This window comes from Callospermophilus lateralis, chromosome 1, assembly GCF_048772815.1.
Source record: "Callospermophilus lateralis isolate mCalLat2 chromosome 1, mCalLat2.hap1, whole genome shotgun sequence".
NCBI lineage: Eukaryota > Metazoa > Chordata > Mammalia > Rodentia > Sciuridae > Callospermophilus > Callospermophilus lateralis.
The window spans coordinates 209,170,963-209,194,692 of NC_135305.1; the positions used below are offsets into that span (position 1 = coordinate 209,170,963).

A 23,730-nucleotide genomic window follows, 5' to 3' on the forward strand; every position below is an offset into this window, starting at 1 on the left:
ATCTTTTCCCAGCCTGGTTGGCCCAGCCCCCAGTACATAAAGGATACTATCAGGGACCTTGATGACGTGGCCGATCCCTTTCCAAAGGGGTGCAAGGTCCCCTTTGTACCGCAGACATATCTCATCCCCCTGCATGAGTCGCATGTCTTGTGGTGAAAGAGACAGCAAGAGAGTTAGTGTTTTTAACATGTGTCGTGGCTTCCACCATGAAGAGTTCAAATCAAGGGACACTTTTACAAGGGTGAAACTAGGAATTTTATGCTACTTATGGTCACAAATATTTTAAAACTTAAAATCACCTCTTAACCAAATTATGACTAAATCCTCATTACCAGAGTCAGTCTTGGGCAAAGTGAAGTAGGCGATTCTCTTCTTGTTAAGGCCCAGGTCCCACCTGACCGTGATGTTATCTTGAGTCTGAACACATGGAAAATAAAAGCCCGGTTAGCCTGCACACAGACATGGGCCTGGACACCACGTGTCTGGCTTGCCCTGAGGCTGTAAACCTCCAGAAAGGCCATGCCAGTAGCTGCACACTGTGACTCCTGGGTGCAGAATGACACCCACAGGCCTGAAACTCCATCAAGGGCACATCTGGGAGAGAAGCAATCAGGAACCCCCAGAACCCACAGAAGGTGACCCGTCAGCAGACTCTGCAGCAAACAACAGGAGGGCCCAACACAATGTTCACTCCAGAAGAGGCTTCTTCCTTGCTGTGGGCCGTGAGAACTGGCTACAGGAGGGAGAGAAGAGAGGCTGACTGCCATGCAGGAGGGTTCCTGTGCCGTGGGCACGTTCTTTGTAGTGACCTGGCACAAGGTCTAACTCTCGTCGCTGTAAGCAAAGCTGTAAACCAGATTGCAAGGTATTTTTGTGGGTTTTAAAACAAAACACTCAGGCTGGTGTTTACTCCGATGACTGGGCACTGGCTCCTCATCACTCGAATGTGGCCTCGGATCTGCGTTTCTGTCCGGCTCTGCAGCCTAGAGAGGAAAGCACCCTCCCCACCTTAGGAGAGATGCTTTGTTAAAGGAGAACCAGAGCACCGCGAGCCCTGCACACACCACATCACCTGCGACTCTTTCAGTTTCTTATCATAGTCAGCCTCCAGCTTGACCAGGGGGCCAAAGATGTTTTGGTACTGGTAGGCATCTTCGTACCGCAGGAGGACATGCTGCGGCTCCTCATCCACTCCCGGCTTCTCCAGGTCCTCCAAGGTGGCTGAAGGGTTTTCCTACAAGATGAGAAAAGCAAGTGCTCGCCCCATTTCCACCAACAACCAAATAAGCATGAGTTCAGAAGGCACCCAAGGGACAGAGCACAAGTCCTACACCTTAGTATGGGTCCATTTTAGGTAGAGAGGTGACTGATGTTCGCTTTAGGTAGTGAGTGGTCTCCATCCCACAAGGAGCGCCCTGGTAACAGGAACTCCATGCTGCTATGCCCTGCCAGCCTATGACGTGCCTGTGCCTCAGCTGCTACTCCTAACCCACAGAGTGCTCCCTAGTGAATCTGCCTACAGAGCCCCAGGTACACAGCCTGACATACAGATCTATAACAAAGAGGTTTTGGACCTGGCTGTCTTCTCCAAGAATGCCCAGCAGCAAAGAACAGTAAGGCCTCTTCCTGCCTGTGTGAAGCCCATTGGCTTCGGTCTGTGGTCCATAGCAGGAGAGGCCCATCTCTACCTCTACCTGTCCTGCCTCTGAGCTGAACCAATATGGTTCTGCAACTCTTCCCCTGATGTTCTTAGGGAGCTCTGCACTGATACACAGAATGGTACCTGGGAACAGTGAAGTACTTTGACAATCTGAAAACTGAAACCGAAAGGTGCTAAGCTAGATAATGCCTGAAAAAACAGGATCTTACTGCTGGGCAAACTAGGGAAGCCAAGGCATAAGAATGGCCAGCTTAAGGCCAATCTTGGTAATTCAGCACGACCTTTCAAAAACTAAAAAGGGCCAGGATATAGCTTGGAGGTAAAGCACTTGCCTAGCCTGTGAGAGGCCCTGGGTACCTCAATAAAAAGATCCTATTTAAGATTTCTGGTTGAATGGGTGCTGAATTAAAATTTCTAACTCAGAACTAACTTTATCACAAAGTCCTAAACAGCCAGAGCAAGAGAAGGGTTTCCTTGGAGAAACAGGAGGGTATATGGGGGTATTTTACCATGAGTCTGCAGTCAGAGCAAGAACCCCATTATCTGGCTTCTCCCCTTCACATCTACCTGTACTGACCTTCTTATAGAACAGACAGCTGCTCCCCTGGTTTTAAATGGCATCCAGAGTCTTCCCTATTGCTCAGTCTGGGCCCTCCAAGTAAGTATGCCAAGGCTGGTCCCCAAACTTTTCCCTCCTATCCCCCACCAAAACCTTGCCTAAATGGTGGCCTGTGCTGCACTCTGTTTCACATCAAGCCAGCCATACACAGGGACTCACTGGCCCCAACCACACCCAGCAAGAATACAGTTTCCAGCCAGGAGTAGTGGCGCATGCCTGTAATCCCAGCAGCTTGGGAGGCTGAGGCAGGAGGATCACGAGTTCAAAGCCAGCCTCAGCAGAGGTTAGGTGCTGAGCTCAATGAGACCCTGTCTCTAAATAAATACAAAATATGGCTGGGGATGTGGTTCAGTGGTTGAGTGTCTCTGAGTTCAATCCCTGGTACTCCCCCACTACCAAAACAAAAACAAAACAAACAAACAAAAACAAAAAAAACACCCAGATTTCAACAGTCAGAACTTCCCTTCCCAGAGCTAGGTCTCCTGGGTCAGGGAAAGCTGCTGATGCTAGATGGCCCTGAACATTGTGAGTTGCCCACCAGGAATGTACAGGTGCTATAGGAACCCCTCTGGCTTGCAGGTGCCCCCACGCCACTGCAGATCATGCTTCCACTCCTTCCAGAATCTCAGGTGGTCTCATTTGGTCAGCTGTTTCTGAAGACACTCCATCTACCCCTGTGCAGCCAGAAGCTGGCACTGCAGGTCAGAGGGTTAGCTTTACATTGAGACACTCACCTTCCAGAGCTCCTCTAGCTTGTTGATCTGCTGGGCCGTGATCTGCCGGGCCCGAAGCTGTTCCTGCTCAGAGGGGATCTTGACCAGCCAGGAAAGGAAGCATCGGTCCTGGATCAGGGGCTGCCACTGCGAGCTGTCCCAGTTGATGTCCTTGAGGCTGCTCTGGCTTGCACACGGTTGCCTGCAAAATCCCCGAAGGGGGGAGGTGTAGAAGAGCCTACCTTTAGGACCAACCCCACCCACTCCAGGGATGACCTGACACCCAAAAAGGGATTTCCCTGCTGTTTACTATGTGATCACATTACCTTTAAATTGTTAGTAATAAATTGCATCTCCCTGCACACTTGAGCTCTAAACTCTTAAAACTCAGAACAGACTTTGTTTTTTCACAGAATTGTTTTTATGATTTAACCAGAACACACCCCCAAAGAGTTACTCAACATTCCCAATTTTCTAACCAGCCCCAGCCCCCCAAAGTTCTCATACCCTGCCAGTCAGCAAAAAACATTTTTAAAGCACAGTATCATTGGGTCAGAGCCCTGGCTATGGCGGAGGGCCAACCACAGTGGCCCCTCACCTGCACAGCAGCACGACAACTGAGTCGGCCTTGGCGGGAATGAAGCCGAGAAGGAAGACATTGCGACAGCCACAGTTGTAACACTCCAGAACCGTCTCCCCCAGGGGCCCGTCCTTGTGCAGAGTCACCTCTTTGCATTTTGCCCTCACGAGGTGATTTACAATGTGGCTGAAACCAGGAAATGATAAATAGTTAACACCCAAACTTTAGCTTTTCACCACTTCCAATTTTCAGGCCCCTGTTAAAAGTTCCGGTACCGTTCATGGTCCATTAGCAGAGGCGGTCACACCTCATCCATCTGATATCCCCTGGGAGCAGCCCTCCCCTGATCTGGCTCCCACTGAGCACAAAAATCATCCCCAACTTCAACCTCTTTTAAAGAAAACTTCCTTAACACATTTCACATAGTTCCTGCATTTTTTCCTCCCCAATTCCTGCTTTCTTAAACCCAACGCATCAGCATCAGGCCTATCACTGGGGCAGAGGCTACTGTTAGGACAGTGGATGGGCCTCTAGGAGACCCCACTGCTCTAGCCTCACTTCTGTCTTCTGCTGAAAGTCACTTCTCAGAGCCCCTGTTCCTACTTCCTGGAGCAATGGCCCCTAAATTTGTTGCAGATCAGGAAATATGATAACTGAACATATTAGAAACCAGATAGTTTAAACAAAACAAAAAAAACACCCAAAACCTGAGTGGGGCTCAGGATAGCCCTCCTAGCTCACCTAAACAGTGGCCTGCACTTCACTCGGCCCCTGCTAAGTCACCACATACAGACACACAACGGCCTCATCTAGTTGCAGGAGGCCCCCCAGTGCGCCTGTATACTGTTCTGCTTCAGGTTCTCCCAGCATTTCCACTGCTCTGAGCCTTCCTCCTGACTACTGCTGGCAGGTCATAAGGGCTGAGCACGCAGCCAGGCTCCAGGTCTTCCTTGCTACGCTTCCTCTCTCCAGAACTCTCCCCTACTTTCTCCATTCCACCAGAAGCTTTAACTCAAATGCCAACCTTCTTACCCTCTCTAGCTGCCACCACACTCTTCAGGTTATCTAACCAACTCCAGTCACTCTGGCATCCCAGAAGCCCCCAAATCTTCCCTGGAGCAGCCACCACTAGACAATTAACCAGAAACAGTGATGTCCTGTAACCTTTTCTGGGCCTTCTTCATCCTATGGCATTCAAAGCTCTCTGAAGATAAATGGCTACCCCATCATTTCTGGCCAGGACTCACATAGTACGCACAATGGTGGTTGGCTTCTTTTTTTCTTGGAGGCACTATGCTTGCTTCCCTGTTCTTGGCTGTGCTGGCTGGAAGCAGGGGTTGCCAGCTAAGAAAAGTTTTATTTAATTGCTTTTCCTGCATGAGAGGAACTCATGCCAACAGAGTAACACTTGAATAATTCACAATACTCTGAAAAAGGGACATGAATGTCTTAGATAATCTGAAGACCATTCCTTGCCATGCTCAGAACACCACACTGTGAGTCACTAACTCAGAGATAACATGAGATCTGATCTTTCTGCCACATCCCTGTTGCTGATATGGGAAGTGTCAGGTCTCTGTGAAAATAAGCTTGCCTACAAGCTTTGGTCACTGTCTCCAAAATGTGATTCTCAGAAAAAGATCCCACTGCCTAGCTGGCACTGGGAGCACTGCTTCACCAGACTTTGCTCCATTTCTTGGCAGCAGTGGAGTGAGCCCTGGACTATCTTCACCAGCATGAAGACCCAGAACATGGGCAAGATTTAGACTCTCCTGAAACTCAGCGCCAGGAGGATGCTCATCTTATCCCAAACACAAAACAAGGGACCCAGTCACAGCTGCTGCTGATCAACAGCAGGAAGGGAAGCCCAGCGCTGACGGTCAAGTGAACTTAATTTAATCCGATGATTCAGGATCTGGCCCGAATTAGCCTCAGGACTGCTCAGATGAGCCAGGGCCAGAGTGAGCCTTCTCAGGAACCAGCTCCTCTGGTTGCCCGTGACCGCCCTGGGAACAGCCTCCCAGTAAGGAAGACCAACAGGCGTGCCAACGGCTCATCTTGCAGAAACAGAGAAATAAAAACTGGGAATGAGAATTAAGCCAACCCTACTTGCATAATAAAAAGAACCACAGAGAATAAATCAAGGGTAAATACATTAAGGCATTCACACAATACCATCTGTTTCAAGTTAAACCAGTCACAGAGGAGGAAAAAAACCAGGTTTGTTAGCATGATTTTATATTGCGCTTCGCTTCAACATTTCCATAATTTACACACAAATCTGAGCACACCACTGATTAAAGACACATGCACGGTTTGATTATCTACCTGCCAGAAGTATTTCCACGGCCGTTACAGAACCACTTCTTGCTGGTATTACAGTAAACCACGCAAGCAGGATCGTGTATTCCGCAGTAACTAAAAGAGTCCAAACATCAACAGTTAAAGCTGGAAGGGTGCTCTCTGGTTTTAATTTGGCAGGATGTAAAATTCCTTCCTCTTACAACATTTTTAAGTTTTTCATTAAGCACACACTCAAATCCAGCCCAGCAGGAAAGTCACTCAGGTTAAATGCAGGCTTCACAAACCTGAGATCACAGGGAAGAGCCAGGTGAGCTTGGCCACTCTGGAATTTGGGGTGGGGGGCACCCAGACCAGCTGTAGAGCCACTTCCAGGTGAGGAGAAAGTGGCAGACCCCAGGCCATTCTAGATCCTCCCTTTTGTCCTAAAGTTTCAGGAATCCCAACTAGTGCTGTGGGCAGTGAGCTGCAGGCTCCGGCAGAGGGCAGTGTGCTCCCAGGGAACTAGGCACAGACCCTGAGGTGGAGAGCCTTTCTGAGCCTGGCAGCAGATGGAAGCTCACTCAAGCAGCACTTAAAAGGACCCAGCTCTCTACCCCACTCCTGGTCTAGGTTTTCTGAAAAATCAACACATCCAAAACACTAGCTCTTGCTGGATATGGTGACCGCCTGGAATCCTAGTGATGTGGGAGGCTGAGGAAGGAGGATTGCAAGTTCAAGGCCCACCTCAATACTTAGCAAGACCCTGTCTCAAAAAAATAAGGAGCTGGAGATGTGGCTCAATGATTAAGTGGTTTCAACCCACAGATCCTCAATACCAAAAACAACAACCACAAAATAAAGAAAAGCAAAACAAAATGAAACAAAAAAAACCCCAGCTCTCCACAGAGTTCTGCTAATATACAGAGTTAAAAGTCAATTTCAAACTAAAATGCACTTAAGGCTAGGAAGCCTCCCCTTATCCTCACCTCCCCCACTACTATAATGGGAGGGGGAAAAACACCCATCGCTCATCTCACACCATGGAGAGAGCAGAAAGGACAAAGGACCATGCAGCTTACTCCCCCTGCAACTTGCAAGACGATTTTCCAGCATCACTACACACAGCAGTAACACAACTGTGTTCATAAAAAGTTTATAAATTATATAGAGCCAAAGTAAAGTGTCAGCCACTATGTGGGAACAAGATACACCCTCTGCCCAAGAAAGCTGACCTGCATGCAGCCAAAAAGGCTGCAGCAGTGGGCACAGATCGCTGATGGGCAGTGTGCCCCAGGGCCAGGCAGGATGAACTTGGCCCAGGCCCAGGCAGGCCCACGTGAACTGACTGGCCAGGTGCCCTGCACCAAATTATCTTCTCTCTTAGGGTCTCAATTCCTTCATGTTTATGTGTAAGAAACAAAAAGCAAGATAAATCCAAATATAAAGGATGGCCCTGCCAGAGATGAGAATTCCAAATTTGGTCAACATACAGGTCTATTGCTTCCAATTTTCCTGGAATCATGAGCTTCGGGGAGGCAGATCTTTTAAAAACTCCTGCAGTAAAATCACTTTGTAACAGAGTCTTACTACTCTGCCTACCCTTCAGTCCCAAAGCTCACCCACTGTGACAAGATCCTCCTGATAAGCAAGTGGGCAGGGACCAGAGGGATCTCAGGTCCTAGAAGGCATACAGGGCTAAGACTAAAGGAAGGGTAACCCTCAACAGCTGGGTGAATTCAGGGTGTCAGAGGGTGCCGGTCCACCCTCCTGCCCAGTAATAGGGACTTATGAGCAACTTCCTTACTCCTAATGACAACATTAACAGTGCTGCAGGCCACAATCACAGCACAAGGGCTCCCATGCCTGGGAGGTGAGTGTCCCAGCCCCAAGTGCCCACCTGCAGGCATGGATGGGAAGGTCCTTTGTGTAATAGGTATCTTCTTCATCTTCTTCGAAGTTCAACTCTGCCAAGAGCTGGCTGGTCTTAGCCACACTGTCGTCCACAGCCCCATTCTGCAGGATGCCCTCAGGTCCAACCTACAGCAGAATGGCAGTGTCACCTAAGGGAGGCCACAGATGCCAGGACTTGGCCCAGGCCCATGGCCTCTCCCAAAATAAGCAGTCACAGTGACTCTCCAGGGAGGCCCCGGTTTGCTCTTTGCTGAGACAGTTTGTACTGAACGGGTTTTTCACATGTTATTCTTCCTTATCAAACCTACCCAATAAAAAATGGCTCTGGTGCATCCACCTAACTCACTTCACTGCACAAGCAGTCTGATGGCCACAGAGCCATGTCCATGACCCCAAACCAGGATGCTGACACTTGGTTCCCATGATTGAAAGTCACAGAAGCAAGATAACTTTTACAAACTCATTTTGGCCCACCCTGGGAACAGGTGCACTATGTGAGACCAGAAGGTCTGGAGTCACAGCAAAGGCTCTTTGAGCAAGAGAAATGCTGGCTGTCATTCCAGGAGATACAGAACAACTTCAACTACACCACTGGCCCCTCCCCTTTCCCACAAGGAAGCCTTGACTGTGAAGCATGAAGGGAATGTTAATGGAATCCTTTTCATCCACGACATAACTTTAATTTTAATCATTATAGCAGCAAAAAACAAAGAGGTTGATTTTAAATAACTAATCCTTGAACTGCACAGGACATGGGCACTGAGGTCACAACATTAGAGAATACACTGACTCAGTTGGCAGAAAGAAGCAAGAGCTCCTAATGCCACTCCTAGGAACGAACTACCACCACAAACCACAGGTCAACAATCTCTGCCATCAACCCCTCGAGCCACTTAACCCCACAGGTGGCTGGGTCAGACAGCAGGAGTCTCACGGTGAAAATGGAACACAGTGATGGTACAAAATTCAGGGTTAGGGAAGGCTGACTGGAACCTCCAGGGAAGGTGTCAGGTTTCTGATCTCTAAGATGGGAGCAGACACCTCACATCCCTGGAAGCCTCCATCAGGGGAACAAGACAACTAAGTGAAGGAGGAGCCTCATTCAGCACCTCCCCAAATCCCATCCCTCAGCCACACCCCTTCCCCCAGTGTTACCAACTCAGGAATGTGTGACATCTATCAGAACCCAAACCCAGGGGCAGGGGTTGTGGCTCAGTGGTAGAGTGCTCGCCTAGCAGACATGAGGCACTAGGTTGGATCCTCAGCACCACATAAATGTAAAATAAAGATATTGTGTCCACCTAAAGCTAAAAAATAAAAATTTTTTTTAAAAAGAGAGATAAGCAGAACCCAAACCCAATTCTGTGGTGGTATAGGCCATGCAGGACCCAAATAGATACGTAGCCTGTCCACTACTACTCACCAGTCATTTACTTATAAGAAATAAGAACAGGGGTTCTCATGGGGCGGGCGGGGGGTTGGGTTGGGGGGACAGCAAGAAATCCCCTAGGGACATTCTGAATGTTGCCAAGGTGCATCTGGTGGATATTTTTACTTGTCTGTAAAGTGCTGTGCATAAACTGAAAAACCGTCTCACTATCTGCCATCATTTTAATATTCTTTTTGGCAATCACTGGATAAATTGCATATTTTGCTATGTTTAGAAAAATATTTTGTATAATCCAGCAATTCCATTCCACATATTTTGAATTATTCTTTTGAACACACTCTTAGAGTGAATGGCTGGATCACACAGTAATTCCAGGTTTAATTTTTAGAGGAACTATTATACTATTTTCTACAACATCTGTACCAATCTACATTCTCACCAACAGTGCACAAGGTTTCCAATTTCTTCACATCCTCACCAATAACTGTTTTTTCTTATAAGCAACCAAATGGGTGTGAGATGGTATCTCATTGTTCTGACTTGCACTTCCCTCATAGTTAGTGATGCTCAGGATCTGTTCATGTGCTTGCTGGCCATTTTTATCTATTTCAGAGAGAAATGCTGATTTAAGTCCTTCCCCAACTCCCCTGCCCGACTCGTCCCATTTTTTGGTAGTCCTGGGGGTTGAACTCAGGTGTGCTCTACCATTGAGCTATATCCCGGGTTTTTTTTTTTTTTTGGACAGGGCCTTTGCCAAATTGCCCAGGCTGGCCTTGAACTTGCCATCCTCCTGCCTCGGTCTCTCACTGCTGGGATCACAGGCATGCGCCATCATGCTCAGTTCCTTCACTCATTTTTTAAATTGCATTGTTTGCTTTTTTCACTGTTGTATTTTGTTCAAAATTTTGATAGCTGGTCATACCTTCTCCACGTAATGATGTTCCTGCCACTTAGCAGGGTCAGAAGGGTCTATCAGTGTGTGCCTGGGCACCCATAGGCCTGCTTTCTGAAGAATGGCTGGCCAGTGCTGGAGCGATGCCTTGCCTCAGGGCAGGGAAGGAGGCATTATGAAATATGCCACAGGGAGAAGGTTGAAAGCATAGTCTAGAATGGGCACCAGCCTGTGGCTGCCTGGCCACAAAACTTCAGTGTAGTATTTATATTTTCAAATGGTTGAGATACCAATTTTGCTTCTTGTCTCCAAAGCCTAAACTATTTACTATTTAGTCCTTTAAAAAAATGTTCACAAGCTACATTCAATGGCACACACCTGTAATCCCAGCTCCTTGGAAGTTAAGGCAGGATGATTGCAAATTTGATGTTAGCCTGGGCAACCTAGGGAGACCCTGTTTCCAAATAAAATAAAAGGGTTGGGGATATAGCTCAGTAGTAGAGAACTTGGGTAGCGCGTGTGAGGTCCTAGGTTCCATCCTCAGTACAAAAAAAAAAAAAAAGAGGAGAGAGAGAGAAAAAAGAAAGAGAGGGAGGGAGGAAAGGAGGGGGAAAAAAAGTCCACTAACCTTTAGTCTAGAAGAGCTCCTAAAATCCCTGACCAGGTTCTGTAAGTGATTTGTTGTTTACAGTACTGGGGATGGAACCCAGGACCTCACACATGCTAGGCAAATGCCCTCCCTCTGAGTTACACCTTTAGCCCGAGGTTTCAAAAATTTTTATATATGAAAATCTTTAGTAACCTTTGGATCTGTATTTTCCTGTGGAGTGATACAGAAAACAGCACCTGGGAACCCTTGCCCTGCCAGTTCCTCCAGCATCAAACATTTCCCTCCCCTCTGCAGGAGCACACACAAGAGACTTGAGCCTGAGCAGAGCCCCATCAGTGTTAGCTAAATGAATGTGTCTTCTTCAAAACATAAAGGCTGAGATTAAAGTGATTCATCATCTATTCTTCTAACTCAGGGTTTAAATGAGAATATATCGGAAGTCACCAACCTCCTCATTGTGGCTGGCTGCAGAGAATCCCCGAACTTTCCCCAGTTTTTTTTTTCCTCCCTGAAAAATTCCAAGCCTACAGAAAAACAGCCACATCCTGGTTGTCTGAATGCACGCTATATCATGTTCCACATGCATGAACCCTCCTTCTTACTACCCATTCTTAGATTTATCTTCACAAGAACCAGGGCTTTCTACATCTACATACGCATACCTTGCTTAGGAACTTGGTGTGGTTCTGACATTGTGGTCTTGCTATACATAGTTGCATATATACATAGACAACCCCAATGTTCTAATCATGTCTTTTTATCATTTTTAAAATCCAAGACCTAGTTAAAGGAGACTATAAAGGAGACAAATCAACCAGTTTGAACCATATAAATACACTGGGATTTGGCCATTTTTGACCTACAAAGAGGGTGACTTTACATAGTCCTGCCCAACAGAGCGATGGCCCCTGGGTCCCGCTTTCCATGTTCCCTCTTGACAAAAAAAAAAAAAGCCCCTCCCTCCTCTCTCTTAGCACTGGGCATCTAAAAGGTCCAAGGACCCTTGCTCTACACAGGGTTCTGGAGTCTACCCTAGAGTCAAAGGACCCTCCACCAGGCCAATAGAGACTAAGATCCCCCAGATCACCTTGAGTTTAACCCTGCCTGCCTAGCACTAGGACGAATCCCTAGCCACTCTGAGATGAATCCCACCTCACCCATGTGGAGGAGCTAGGGTGTGATGAGGGGACCCAATAGAGAAGTGGACACCTCACAAAATCACTCAGATTGGACCCGAGTTCACTAACATGAAAAGAAGGTAGAGGGGCTGCTCTGGAGAGTGGAACCTAGGGACAGAGATCATCTCCAGACCCAACCTCCACAGAAACCAAGGGAAAAAGTAGATAGTGGAGAAAGGGAAGCCCCACATCAAATGATACTGACAAACACACCACTAATGCTGTTTGTCTGACAACAGCAATGTAGCTATAAAGATGCCGTACGCTACTTCCAGAAATGCGTCTTGTACATTATAGATCAAAAGAGTTGAGTATCAGCTGGGTGCGGTGGAGCTGGAAATCCCAGTGGCTCAGGAGGCTGAGGCAGGAGGATTGCAAATTCAAAGCCACCCTTAGCAAAGGCAAGGCACTAAGCAACTCAGTGATTCTCTGTCTCTACAGAGAATAAAAATAATAGGGCCGGGGATGTGGCTCAGTGGTCAGGTGCTCTTGAATTCAATTCTCATTTACCCCCCACCAAAAAGGGTTGAGTATCACAATTCATATGGCTTGATCTTAGAAGTAAGTGTACAATAACACTTGGGGGGGGGGGGAGAGGATTGGGCTGGGGTTGCAGCTCAGTGTTGAGCGCCTGCCTAGCATGTGTGTAGCACTGGGTTCGATTCTCAGCACCACATATAAATAAATAAAATAAAGATCCATCGACAATTTAAAAAACATTTTTTTAAAAAAGGGAGAGGAAAATCTTCCCAACTGTAAGATGGAAAAAGGTAGATAGGCTGGATTTGCATTCTCTCTCCTATGTTAGAAAATTTGAATTCAATGTTTCTATATAGAGGATAAGGCAGCAGGCTCTGCAGATCCAGTGCTCAAAAGGAGATAACAATTGCCAGAAGGTTCAATATAGCTATAACTCAATGCCCTGGCCTCTACCCAGGACCAGAGCTACCTTCCTGGGCTGCTGTGGCCCATCTACTATGCTCTATAAGCTGCTGATGCTTGAGAGAGTTGCCTCCTCTGGTTGGGGCAAGGGCTACCCACAGCCCAACAGGCAACCCAAATCACCTGAATGTTGATGTGCTGGCCTGGCAACAAAGGGATCCTCAGAAGCCCAGCTCAGACATTCAGTTCCCAAGTTGCTATTTGACCAACGCATACACAAAGACATAAGGAACTGTTTTCAACCTGGGATCCTAGGACCCAGTAGCTCCCTACATATGAAAGGAAGTCAAATTTTGCTCTCAGAGTAAAGCTTTCTGCCCAAGAAGAGTTCAAGGTTACCAGGAGCAATGGTATATTTCTGTAATCCCAGGGACTCAGGAGGCTGAGGTAGGAAGATTGCAAGTTCAAAGCCAGCCTCAGCAATTTAGCAAAGCCCTAAGCAACTTAAGAGAAACCTGTCTCAAAATAAAAAATAATAATAATAATAAATAAACAAATAAAAAGGGCTGCAGATACAGCTCAATGGTAATCACCCTTGGGTTCAATCCCCAGTAACTACCACCACCGCCCCCGTCTGCAAAAAAAAGTTCAAGGCTGTGAACATATGAGAGCAAAGCTGCAGACAGCACTGGGAACTGGCCCAGAGTCATCACCCTGGTTCCTTGGCCAGATTGGCCTCTTGGCTCTGGGTTCCACAGAGCACAGCCAGACATCATGTCCCTTTTCTGCCAGGCTAGACCATCCCAATAAAATGAGAGCACCCCACCAAGGTAACAACCACAAACTTCCCCTGGCTTGAACCTCTGATCTGAATATGGCCCCTACAACTTACTACTCACTGACCTGGGGAGCCCTCCCTTTTCTCAAGGCCTCTCAGGGAAGAATCTTCCTGCCAAAGGGGAGACCTGTCTCAACACAGGGGCAGGAGGCATGCAGACCTAGAGGAAGCAATGAACAGCTCAGGTCTGCTCTAGTCTGTAGCCCCTCATGGAAAAAACCCCAATGCTGAGCACATGCACCTAGAAGGGACACTTGGTACCCTGGCAACCCCCCACCCCACACACACACACTCATGTGTACTTGTAACTTGTGCACACAGTCCTGATTGACCAGCCTCTTCTGCCTCAGCTCCCCTTCCAACTCCTCCATATGTTTGTGAGGCTATCCAGTGACCTCTTTGCCACAGTGCTTTCCCAGGCCCCCAAAGTCTAAGGGCTCTTCCTCTCAATTACATATGTGGCTCCCTCAGCAGTTTGAGGCTCAGGATACCACCTGAACCCCTCAGCCCAGCACACCAGCCTTGCAGCCCTGCTAGCCCCACACCAATCTAGGTAGGACTACCACACACGAAGACCTGCCCTGAGAGCAAACCACTTCCCTGTTCTAGGGCCCTCTCAGTTTCAAAGCTCACTCCTGAGGATTGCACCTGAGCAGGGAAGCATAGGCAGTTTTCTTGGTTTTTGTTTTTGTTTTTTTTCCCCCCAGTGCTGGGGATTGAACCCAGGGCCTTGTACACATGAGGCAAGCACTCTACCAACTGAGCTATATCCCCAGCCTTCACATGCAGTTTTCTAACAAAGAAATAGCAGTTGGCCAAGACCTTATTCTATATCAGCTGGTGTCACTGCCCTTAGTCCTCCAAGAATAGCAGTCCAGGAAAAGGTAACCTGCAGGGTGCTGGAGTCCAGGGTCAAAAGGGAGAGACTGGCCTGGCAGCTGGATGGAGGATATGAAAGTAAACATGAACAGACGCGCAATGGCTGAGAGGCAGGTACCCACCCCCCAGGTGGGCATATCTCCCGTGTGACTACTGACCAATGAGCACAGATCTGTCAAGACAGTCAGACCATGAAACCATGCACAGACACTGGAGCTGTGGAAGAGTGGCTATACAGACAGGCAGGACAAAACAGAGAGGAGGGAAGGAAAGGAGGAGTGAAGAGAAATCAAATGTTAAGCAATGACGTGATGGTTGCACAACTCCATAAATTTACTTAAAAAGCGTTGACTTGTACACCTTAAAACAAGATTTCATGGCAAGTGGTCAGACTTCAAAGAGAAAAATATATTTTTTATTTTTTTGCTTGTAGTGGCTGGACTGAGAAGAAACTTCGGTTTTTGTGAATAAAGGTGAAGTGTTAACTTCTCCCCTAATCATTCTAAATGTGGGTAAAGAAATTAATTAGAAGAAAAAAGGAGCTGTTCCATACATTCGCCCTAAATGTACTGTTGGCTCACCCTCTTGGAAAAGTCCTAAATATCTGGAAATGAACACAGCAAGTCAAGTAAGGGTGAAAAGTGCTGAGGAAGCACCTGCCAAGCCTTTCCAGGTAAGCAGCACCTTGTCTCCCATGCTCTCATGGCCCACTGAAATCACAGCTATACCTGAGAGTTTGTAAAGCCCAAAGGGACAAAGTTACCTGTGTACTTTACAACTCACAACCCTTAAGAAACCAGGAACTATGGGAAACGACCATCAGCTACAAGATCAGCAGGCAGAGAGGGTCTATTCACTGACCTTGGGACAAATCCACACAGCCATCCATCAAAAGGAAGTCAGCACCACAGTTTTGAACATGAGGCAGCAACTTTTAACCTAAGTATTCTGCCATGTAAAGAGGAAAAGAAAACCCTATTTTATGTGCTCAATACTAGAACTATAGAGAAACTGCATAGTGAAGAGCTTAGCAGGAGAAAAGGGAAGCCAGTTTCACTGGACAACAGGCCAGCTGGGAGCTTTTGCTAGATGGTGTCCCTCATGCAATGGAGAAAAGATGGTGTATTTTTTATATATATATTAGCAGCTCCTGCACTTACAAGTAAAATTTTGAATGTGGGCTGATGGTTGAAGCTGTGAGTAAAGAGGGAGCACTTGGTGCAGGCCTAATCTGAAGATGAGGGAACAAGGTCCCCAGGTCTCAAGTAGCAGCTTCAGGGTTACCTGGAGCATCTGCTCCAAAACACTAAGTTCCTATCTGAAAGGAATATACCTTCCCACAAATCTTACTATTTTCAGGAGATCTGAGCTAAAGAAAAGCCAGCCAAGCCAACAGGCAGGCTTGTCCCCGACTGAATGTACATACTTTATCCCTTCACCTGTTGATGGCCATTTGGGGCTTTCTCCACTTAGGACTCCTCCATGAACAAAGCTGCTGTGAAATTTCAACCACCCTTGTGGACAGACACCTCATTTCTCTGCTGGGTCACAGGAAGGTGAGCGAGAACTGTTCCACTCATAAAAAAGTGTAAGAGAGTCTCAGCACTTTCAGCCTGGGGTGGGGGCGGTCACTGGAACACTGGAATGGGCACAGACAGCTATCTCTATGGGATTTTTCTTTTAACAGTCCCTCTGAGGTAAAACTAACATGCGATAAATGGCATATATTGAAAGTATATAATTTTAGAAACTGACACACATCAACATATATAAACACACAACTGTCACTACAATCAACATAATAAACACGGCCATCACCCTCAAGTCTCCTAGTGCCCTTTATCATTCCCTGTTCCTACCCTACCCTCTTTTCCATCCTCCCTATCATTGATCTGCTCTCTATTACTATAGATTAGATGGTACTTTCTAGAATTTTGTGAGTGAAATCGCTCGTCTGAATGCTTCTTCCACTCAGAGGAATTATTCTGAGATGCAACATGTTGCTATGTGCAGCAGTAGTTCGTTCCTCTTTATTATTGAGTGATGTTTCCATCTCTTACATTTTCACCATAATTCCATTGTTTGGAGGAAACCTGATATCACCAACAGTTGAGAGGAAATACCTGAAGTGCAAGACCAAAAAGTTTGTTACCCTAGCTATCATGCAAACAACTTCTGAAATTACCTTTCAGTGTGCTTTCAGAAGTGGGGGAAGGGCCCAGGAAGGGGTCAAATACTCAAAGGAAAACTGTTCCTTTATCTTCTGGACATTTGGCAGAATGTGTGAGCACTCTTCATCCCTGGATCTCAGGATTCTTGATAACCTTCAAAATGAGTGTTGAACAAGCTCCCAATTCAACAGGAGTCACCCCTGCTGCCACTCTCCACCCTGAATGGGATGCATATTCCCATAACCCACTGTGCAAAACTGGTACAAGCAGAGCAGCCATCAAGAGTGGCAGCACATTGGGGCTAGGGATGTGGCTCAAGCAGTAGAGTGCTCGCCTGGCATGCATGGGGCACTGGATTCGATCCTCAGCACCACATAAAAATAAAATAAAGGGCTGGGGATGTGGCTCAAGTGGTAGCGCGCCCGTCTGGCATGTGTGCGGCCCGGGTTCGATCCTCAGCACCACATACAAACAAAGATGTTGGGTCTGCCAAAAACTAAGAAATAAAATTCTCTCTCTCTCTCTCCTCACTCTCTCTTAAAAAAAAAAAAAAATTAATTAAATAAAATAAAGATGTTGTGTCCACTGAAAACTAAAAAATAAATATTAAAAATTTCAAAAAAAAAAAAAAAAAAAGAGTGGCAGCACACTGGCAAGCAGTGTGACTCCTCAAAGGGTTAGATGCAGAGGTACCATAGGATCAGTGATCTCACCAAAAATGCATCCACACAGAAACTTGTAGCAATCCTGGAGAATCATAGCAGAACCATCCATAAGAGCCAAAGATAGAGACAGCCTCAATGGTCATCAAAAGACAAATGGATAGACAAAATGTGGTCTATCCATACAATGGAATATTATTCAGTCATAACCTAAAATAAATAAATGAAGCATTGATTTATGAAATAATGTGAATGAAGCCAGATACAAGGCAGGGGCTGTAACTCAGTAGTAGGGCACTTGCCTTAGTATGCTGGAGGCCAGGGTTCCATTCTCAACAACAGGCAAGAAGAAAAAACGTGAAATCAGATCTAAAACACCACACACTTTATGACCCCAATACTGTGAAATTTCCAGAAAAAGGCAAATCTACAGGGACAGAAAGTTAAAGATAAATGGTTGCCTGGGATTAGGGGAGGAAAGATTGTGCAACTAAGGGATGAGAAACAAATTTCTTTCTGGGGTGATAAAACATTCTAAAATTGATTTGGGTGATGGATGCACAACTCTGAACATGCTAAAATTCACTGAAATGTTAATGTACAACAGGTGAATTGTACGGTATGTGAATTCTGTTCCAATATAGCTATGCCACAAATATTTCTGCCCTTGACAGTTGACAGCCACTCATCCAGTAGGAAAAAAATCAAAAGGCAGAATAGAAGCTCAAGTCTTCCTGGTGGCCCCTGGTGAATGGCTGGTTACACAGTCACTTCACGAGGACAAATAAGAAAATCTTCCCAAATGTTTTAAGCAGCTGATGCCACCAAGCTGGCACAGGGGACAGTCAACTTTCTCTTACTTTCCAATTATATTCAGACTTTCCTGCCCCAAAATTCAGGTCCTCTAGTGATACAAACAGATTTCAAGTATTCCCCTTCATCAAATATGAATCCAAAGTTAGACTACAGGTGGGTGGGTCATCAAGTTTAATTAAAAGTAAGGAAAGACCCACCCTTTGATGTCTTCAGAACTCCAATGAGCTCAACAGCAATGTTTACTTCTGATGATGCATTTTAATGGTCTGATTTTATATAGTTCAGTGTTCCGGTGCAGGAAAGTGAATGGATCATTTCAAATCGAAGAGGACACATCCCATGACTGACTGCCAACAGAAGCAGCAGAACTCAAAGCTGTTGCAGGTTTGTTGTCTTATACTAGCTACAGTTATAAGATGATTATCTTTCACCCCTTTCTGCACTTCTCAGCTGCCCCACCACTGTTTGCTGCCAGACCAAGAGATCTTTACCCCAAGCCTTCTTGACACATGGACTCAATTTACAGACACAACTGTCTGGACAATTTACACATGGATCCAGATTGCCCTTATAAGTAAAAGGAATAAAAATATAACTGTCACCTCCAGTTTTTATAACTGGAGAAGCAGAGATCCACAAAGCAGGGAAACTAAAAGGAGGTGAGGCTTTACCCAGCTCAGCTCACTTGTCCATGCAAACTCTCCCCTCTCCCTACCTCCCTTCACCAAATGTAAACAAAACTAACAAAGAAAACAAAACAAAAAAACCCTATACATGCACACCTGTTCTTCTGAAGCCCCAAGCCAGCAGGCTTTCTATTTTAAGGAATCTGGGGTTAAAATGAGTCAAGTGTTTTTGCCTCCTATCAGGGGACTAAAAGAATGCCCAAGTGGGTGGTCTACCCACAGGGGTGATTCAGTCATCAGCACAGATTCCCCCCACCCCCAATAACAGTGTCTGAGCTTACTCTGGCTGAGGATGGGGTGGTTCCCCCAGCCCTGGAGCACAAGGATGTGCCCAGGGACACCTGTGACAAGCTGAGCCCTGTAGCTCCTCCCTAGTGGAGGACTCAGGAAAATAAACCTGAGGGAGGTGCCAGGCACAAAAACAAGCAGTGGGTGAAGGCAATCTGAGATCCAGAAGATGGTAACCATATTCTCCAGGACCCCAGCCCAAGACACCAACCACCCCACCCTACCCACCCTCACCCCGCATTCCAAGCAGGTACTAAGACCCAGGAAGCGCACACTTGATATTCTCACAATCTCAACCCCAATTTAAAACACCTAAACGGTCTTCGCTAAACATGCAAATCATTAATAATTAGTTTCCGACGTGGCACACTCCTTTATATAAAACCCACTATCACTGCTATTGGAGAAACAAAACTCAAACACAACTTTTCCAAGGCAGGGCTGTGGAGTTATGTAACAGGTCAGTTTCAGCAACAAGCAGTGCAAGGAGGAAAAACAAAACGTAACCGACCTCTTGAATAATCTCAAGAGTCAGCGAATGTGTGGTTCTTGCGCGCGAGTCACACATTCTGTCTCTGTTCGGGGAGCCTAGACCCTCTGCTTCCAGGGTCCCTGAACCCCGGGAAATTCAAACTCGCGCAACTTAGCGCGCCTGAATGGCGGAGCGGGGAATGTGGTGGGGGCCAGGGGGCGGTCTAGCCAGACCACTGCGACCACAGACACTGGGACAGGGCGGTTGGGCCTACCAGAAGGAGACCAGCGCAGAACCCCCCAGATCTGGCTCGAGCAGGCCACGGTCCCAGCATGAGGAATTTGGGTTATGCCAGGGGCAGACCTAAGACAGGTCATCCTAGACACACCCGGAAGGGGACTAAGGGCAGGTCACCTAGGATCTAGCCCGAGCAAGAACCAGACTTAGTCGTATCGGGGGACTGAGGCAGATCGCGGAAGAGGCGAGTGAGGGACCCACGGCTGGTCAGCCCTGGTCTGGCTGCAGTGGAGAAACGGGGCAAGTCAGCTGGGATGCAGCCGAAGTAGGGGACCGGAACATTACTCCAGGCTTGGCGGGTATGAGGGACACCAGGCAGATCAGGCCGGGCCCGGCCAGAGTTGGGGACCTGGGACCGGTCAGGTCAGGCCCGGCCGGAGTGGGGGAGCTGAGGCAGGTCCGGGACGCCGACGCCCGACCCGGGCTTCCGGCGCCGCCATGTGCCGCTCACCTGCGCGTCTAGCTGTCCGGCCGCAGCGCCCGCGCCCGCGCCCCCCGGGCCTCCCGCGCCGCCTCCTCCGGGGCCGCCAGGGCCACCGGGGGGCGTCTGGGTCTGGCTAGGGAGGGTGAAGTCGGTGAACTCGAACTCGGAGCCCTGTGTGTCGGCGCCGAGCAGCTCAGCCTCCTCGGTGTCCAGGAAGGTGAGCGTCTGCGAGCTGGGCCCGTACGCCTCCACGCTCATGGTGCCGCTGGGTAGGGCCCTCAGGCCGGCTGCGCGGAGTACTTGAGCCCGCAGCCGCGCTGAGGCCTAGGCCGCAGGCTTCGGGTTGCCGCCGCCGCCGCCCCCGCGCGCCCGGTTCGGACCGAATCGTCCGCCTGGAAGCAAGCTGGGCAGAAAGCCACGAGGGCCAAGCCACTGCCGCCGCCGACTCCCTCAGAGCCGCCGCTCCCCTCAAAGCTGCCCGCCGCTCTGACCCCCGGCAGGAACCGCCGCCGCCGCCGCCACTGCCGTGCGCGTGCGCGAGCTCGACGCCGGCGCAGGTGCGCGTGCGCGAGCCCGACGCCAGCGCAAGCGCGCGCGCTCCTCTCGGACGCCGCCAACCGCGCCCCGACGCGGGAGCCCAGCGGGACGACGGGACGCGCAACGCGCACGCGCAAAAGGGAGGAGCTCCCAACCGCCGCGGCCGGGCTGCTCGAGGACATGGCCCCGCCCCAACCGGTGCTTAGTGACGCTCCGGCGGCCGGCGGTGCTGATGTGGTGGTGTTCGGAGCAAGCACAGGATCGGGTTAGTTGATCGCTGAGTGCCCTCCTCCATAGGTGGCCTTGGAACACCCAGCTGGGGAGGTTGGGGGAGGCAGTGCGCCCCATCCCTCGAAGAAGCTTCTTTTAAAATTTTAAAAATCTGTTCTTTAACATATACATGACAGTAGAGTGTGTTGACACTTCATCGTACCGGGGTGTAACTTCCCCTTCTCCTCGTGGTTGTACACCGTGTGGAGGGACGCTGGTCGTGTGTTCACTTAGGAGCACCGGACGGTTACCTCCCTTCCTTCTGCTGTCCTTCCGGCTCCTGTCCCCACTTTCCCTTCGCCCCGCTTCGTCGGATCCAGTGAACTTCTACTCTCCGCTCCCCGCGTACTGTGGGTCGGCGTCCGCAGATCAGAGAGAAGATTCGGCCTTTGTTTTTGGGGGGGATTGGCTTAGCATGATAGTCTGGGAGAAGCTTCTTTTTAAAAAATTTACATATATATGTGTGTGTGTGTGTGTGTGTGTGTGTGTGTGTGTATGTGTATATGTATGTATATATTATGTGTACATATAATATATATAATATAATATATATATATTTTGAAGTTGTTGATGGACCTTTATTTTATTTATTTATATGCAGTGCTGAGAATCCAACTCAGTGCCTCACACATGCTAGGTAAGTGTGCTACCACTGAGCCACAACTGCAGCCCCAGTTTCTGCACCTGAAAAAAAGGAGATTACATGGCACATAGTAGATGCTCTGTGCGTTTGTTGAATAGATGAGTGGGGAGTGGGACAGTCTTAGTACTGGACCTGGAACGCCAAGATGGTGGTTGGCCCTATGCCTGATGACCCTGAGACTTATTACTTTTTTATTATTGTTGCTCTAATGATTGTTCAGAAGCAGTATATAGTAGTAAAGTGATTAGGCACACATGCCTGGGATGAAATCCCTGTACACAAGACTTCACCTCTTTGAACCTAGAGTTTTCTTGGTTGAGATTGGGAAATAATGACCATATGGTGGATAAGGAACAAATGAGCCAGTATTCACTCCTTAATTATTACTTATTTTATTATTTATTTTAAAAGATTCATTGAGGCCAGGGTTTTACCTTCTTCATACAGGTCTTTTCAATAGGGAAAATAATGCTACACAAAATAGGCACTCGGGCTGAGGTTGTGGCTCAGTGGTAGAGCACTTGCCAGGCATGTGTGAGGCACTGAATTAATTTAATTCAATCTTCAGCACCACATAAATAAATTAATTAATACAATGAAGGTATTGTGTCCATCTACAACAACAAAAAATATAAAAATAAATAGGTGCTCAGTTAAAGGTTCAGAGATAATTTAAATCCAGGGTCAGCTACTGGTTTATGGGTCTTTATCTTGCAACTCCAGAATTCAGATTCCTCTTTGATAAACTGACTTTGGAGAACATACGTACTTCCCTTTCTTTCCCAAGATTCTGGAACTCTCTGAATACTTGGAGCCAGCCCACGGGACTCCTGGCATACACAACTGAGTTCCCAATCTTACCACAGTTCCTCATTTTTCAAGTTTTCCTATTCATCATGACAGGAAAAGAGGCTTCATTTTCCTTCACATTTTAAAAAACATTTTATTGGTTGTAAATGGACACAATACCTATATTTATTTATTTTTATGTGGTGCTAAGGATTGAACCCAGTGCCTCATATGTGCTAGGAAAGTCCTCTACCAATGAGTTCCAAACCAAGCCCTTCCTTCACATTTTGAGGGGTTTCAACTGTGCCTTACCTAAAATGTGGGAATATGGAATATGAACTCAGATCCCCTTCCTCAGAAAAACACAGTTTAAGCAGAACTCCTGTCAAACCAGCAGATGGTATCAATGAAATGCAAAGCCCTCTTAGGAAAAAAAGTAGTAGGAGAATTAAAGATCATTCTGGTGTTAGCTTTTAGGGTTCTAATTGCACACATTTCTCCCACTTTGACCCAGAACTCGACTTCTAAGGATATCCATTTTTTTTCTATGTATATTCTCATTTACAAAATGATATTATGAAGGCACACTAGAATATATATATATATATATATATATATATATATGTACACATATTTAAAACAAAAGAAGGAAGTAATGGAAGAATTGAACAAAAAAGACTAGATGCCTAGAAAAAGAAGAACAACATAAATAAATCCTCATCAGTAATTATATTAAATGAAAATAGATTAAACTTGCCACTTAATATGCAGAGATCATTAGAATGAGTTTTAAAACAATAATCCACCTGTATGCTATCTAAAAGACTCTCACTTTAGCTTCAAAAAGTAGGTTAAAAGTAGATGGGTAGGGCTGCGGATATAGCTCAGTTTGTAGAGTGCTCTCCTCATGCACAAGGCCCTGGGTTCAATCCCCCAGCACCAAAAAAAAAAAGAAAGAAAAAAAGAAATATTCTATGCAAATACTGATACCAGACAAAATAGATTTAAAAACTATAAAATGACATGAATTTCAATCTATCAGGAAAATATTATTATAAACATACCTGCACCTAACAGAGCCCCAGGATATATGAAGCAGAAAGTAATAATTGAGACTGGGATTGTGGCTCAGCAGTAGAACGCTCGCCTAGCACGGATGAGACCCAGGTTCGATCCTCAGCACCACATATAAAGACATTGTGTTGTGTCCATCTACACCTAAAAAATAAATATTTAAAAA

General features: G+C 47.1%; 1 protein-coding gene and 1 long non-coding RNA gene across 3 annotated transcripts in view; one reads left to right on the forward strand and one right to left on the reverse strand.

Annotated features, from left to right (window-relative positions):
- The window catches only part of Upf1 (UPF1 RNA helicase and ATPase), a 35,468-nt gene extending 14,699 nt beyond the window's left edge, over positions 1-20,769 (reverse strand). Inside the window, exons 1-8 of one of the 2 annotated variants that reach the window (XM_077109286.1) lie at positions 20,279-20,769; positions 7,753-7,892; positions 5,901-5,990; positions 3,591-3,758; positions 3,014-3,194; positions 1,073-1,234; positions 333-417; positions 48-146 (exon numbers count right to left, since the gene is read on the reverse strand). In XM_077109286.1, coding sequence (XP_076965401.1) covers positions 48-146; positions 333-417; positions 1,073-1,234; positions 3,014-3,194; positions 3,591-3,758; positions 5,901-5,990; positions 7,753-7,892; positions 20,279-20,509 — 1,156 coding nt within the window. In that variant the 5' untranslated portion in view covers positions 20,510-20,769. Of the gene's footprint in view, positions 1-47; positions 147-299; positions 418-1,072; positions 1,235-3,013; positions 3,195-3,590; positions 3,759-5,900; positions 5,991-7,752; positions 7,893-20,278 lie in introns of both variants that reach the window. The other variant, XM_077109285.1, reaches the window with a different exon arrangement.
- A 198-nt stretch (positions 20,770-20,967) lies between these two features.
- On the forward strand, positions 20,968-21,621 carry LOC143638123 (uncharacterized). The gene is made up of 2 exons (XR_013154549.1): positions 20,968-21,053; positions 21,196-21,621. It is a non-coding gene; the product is annotated as an uncharacterized LOC143638123 (long non-coding RNA).
- The last annotated feature ends 2,109 nt before the right edge of the window (positions 21,622-23,730 follow it).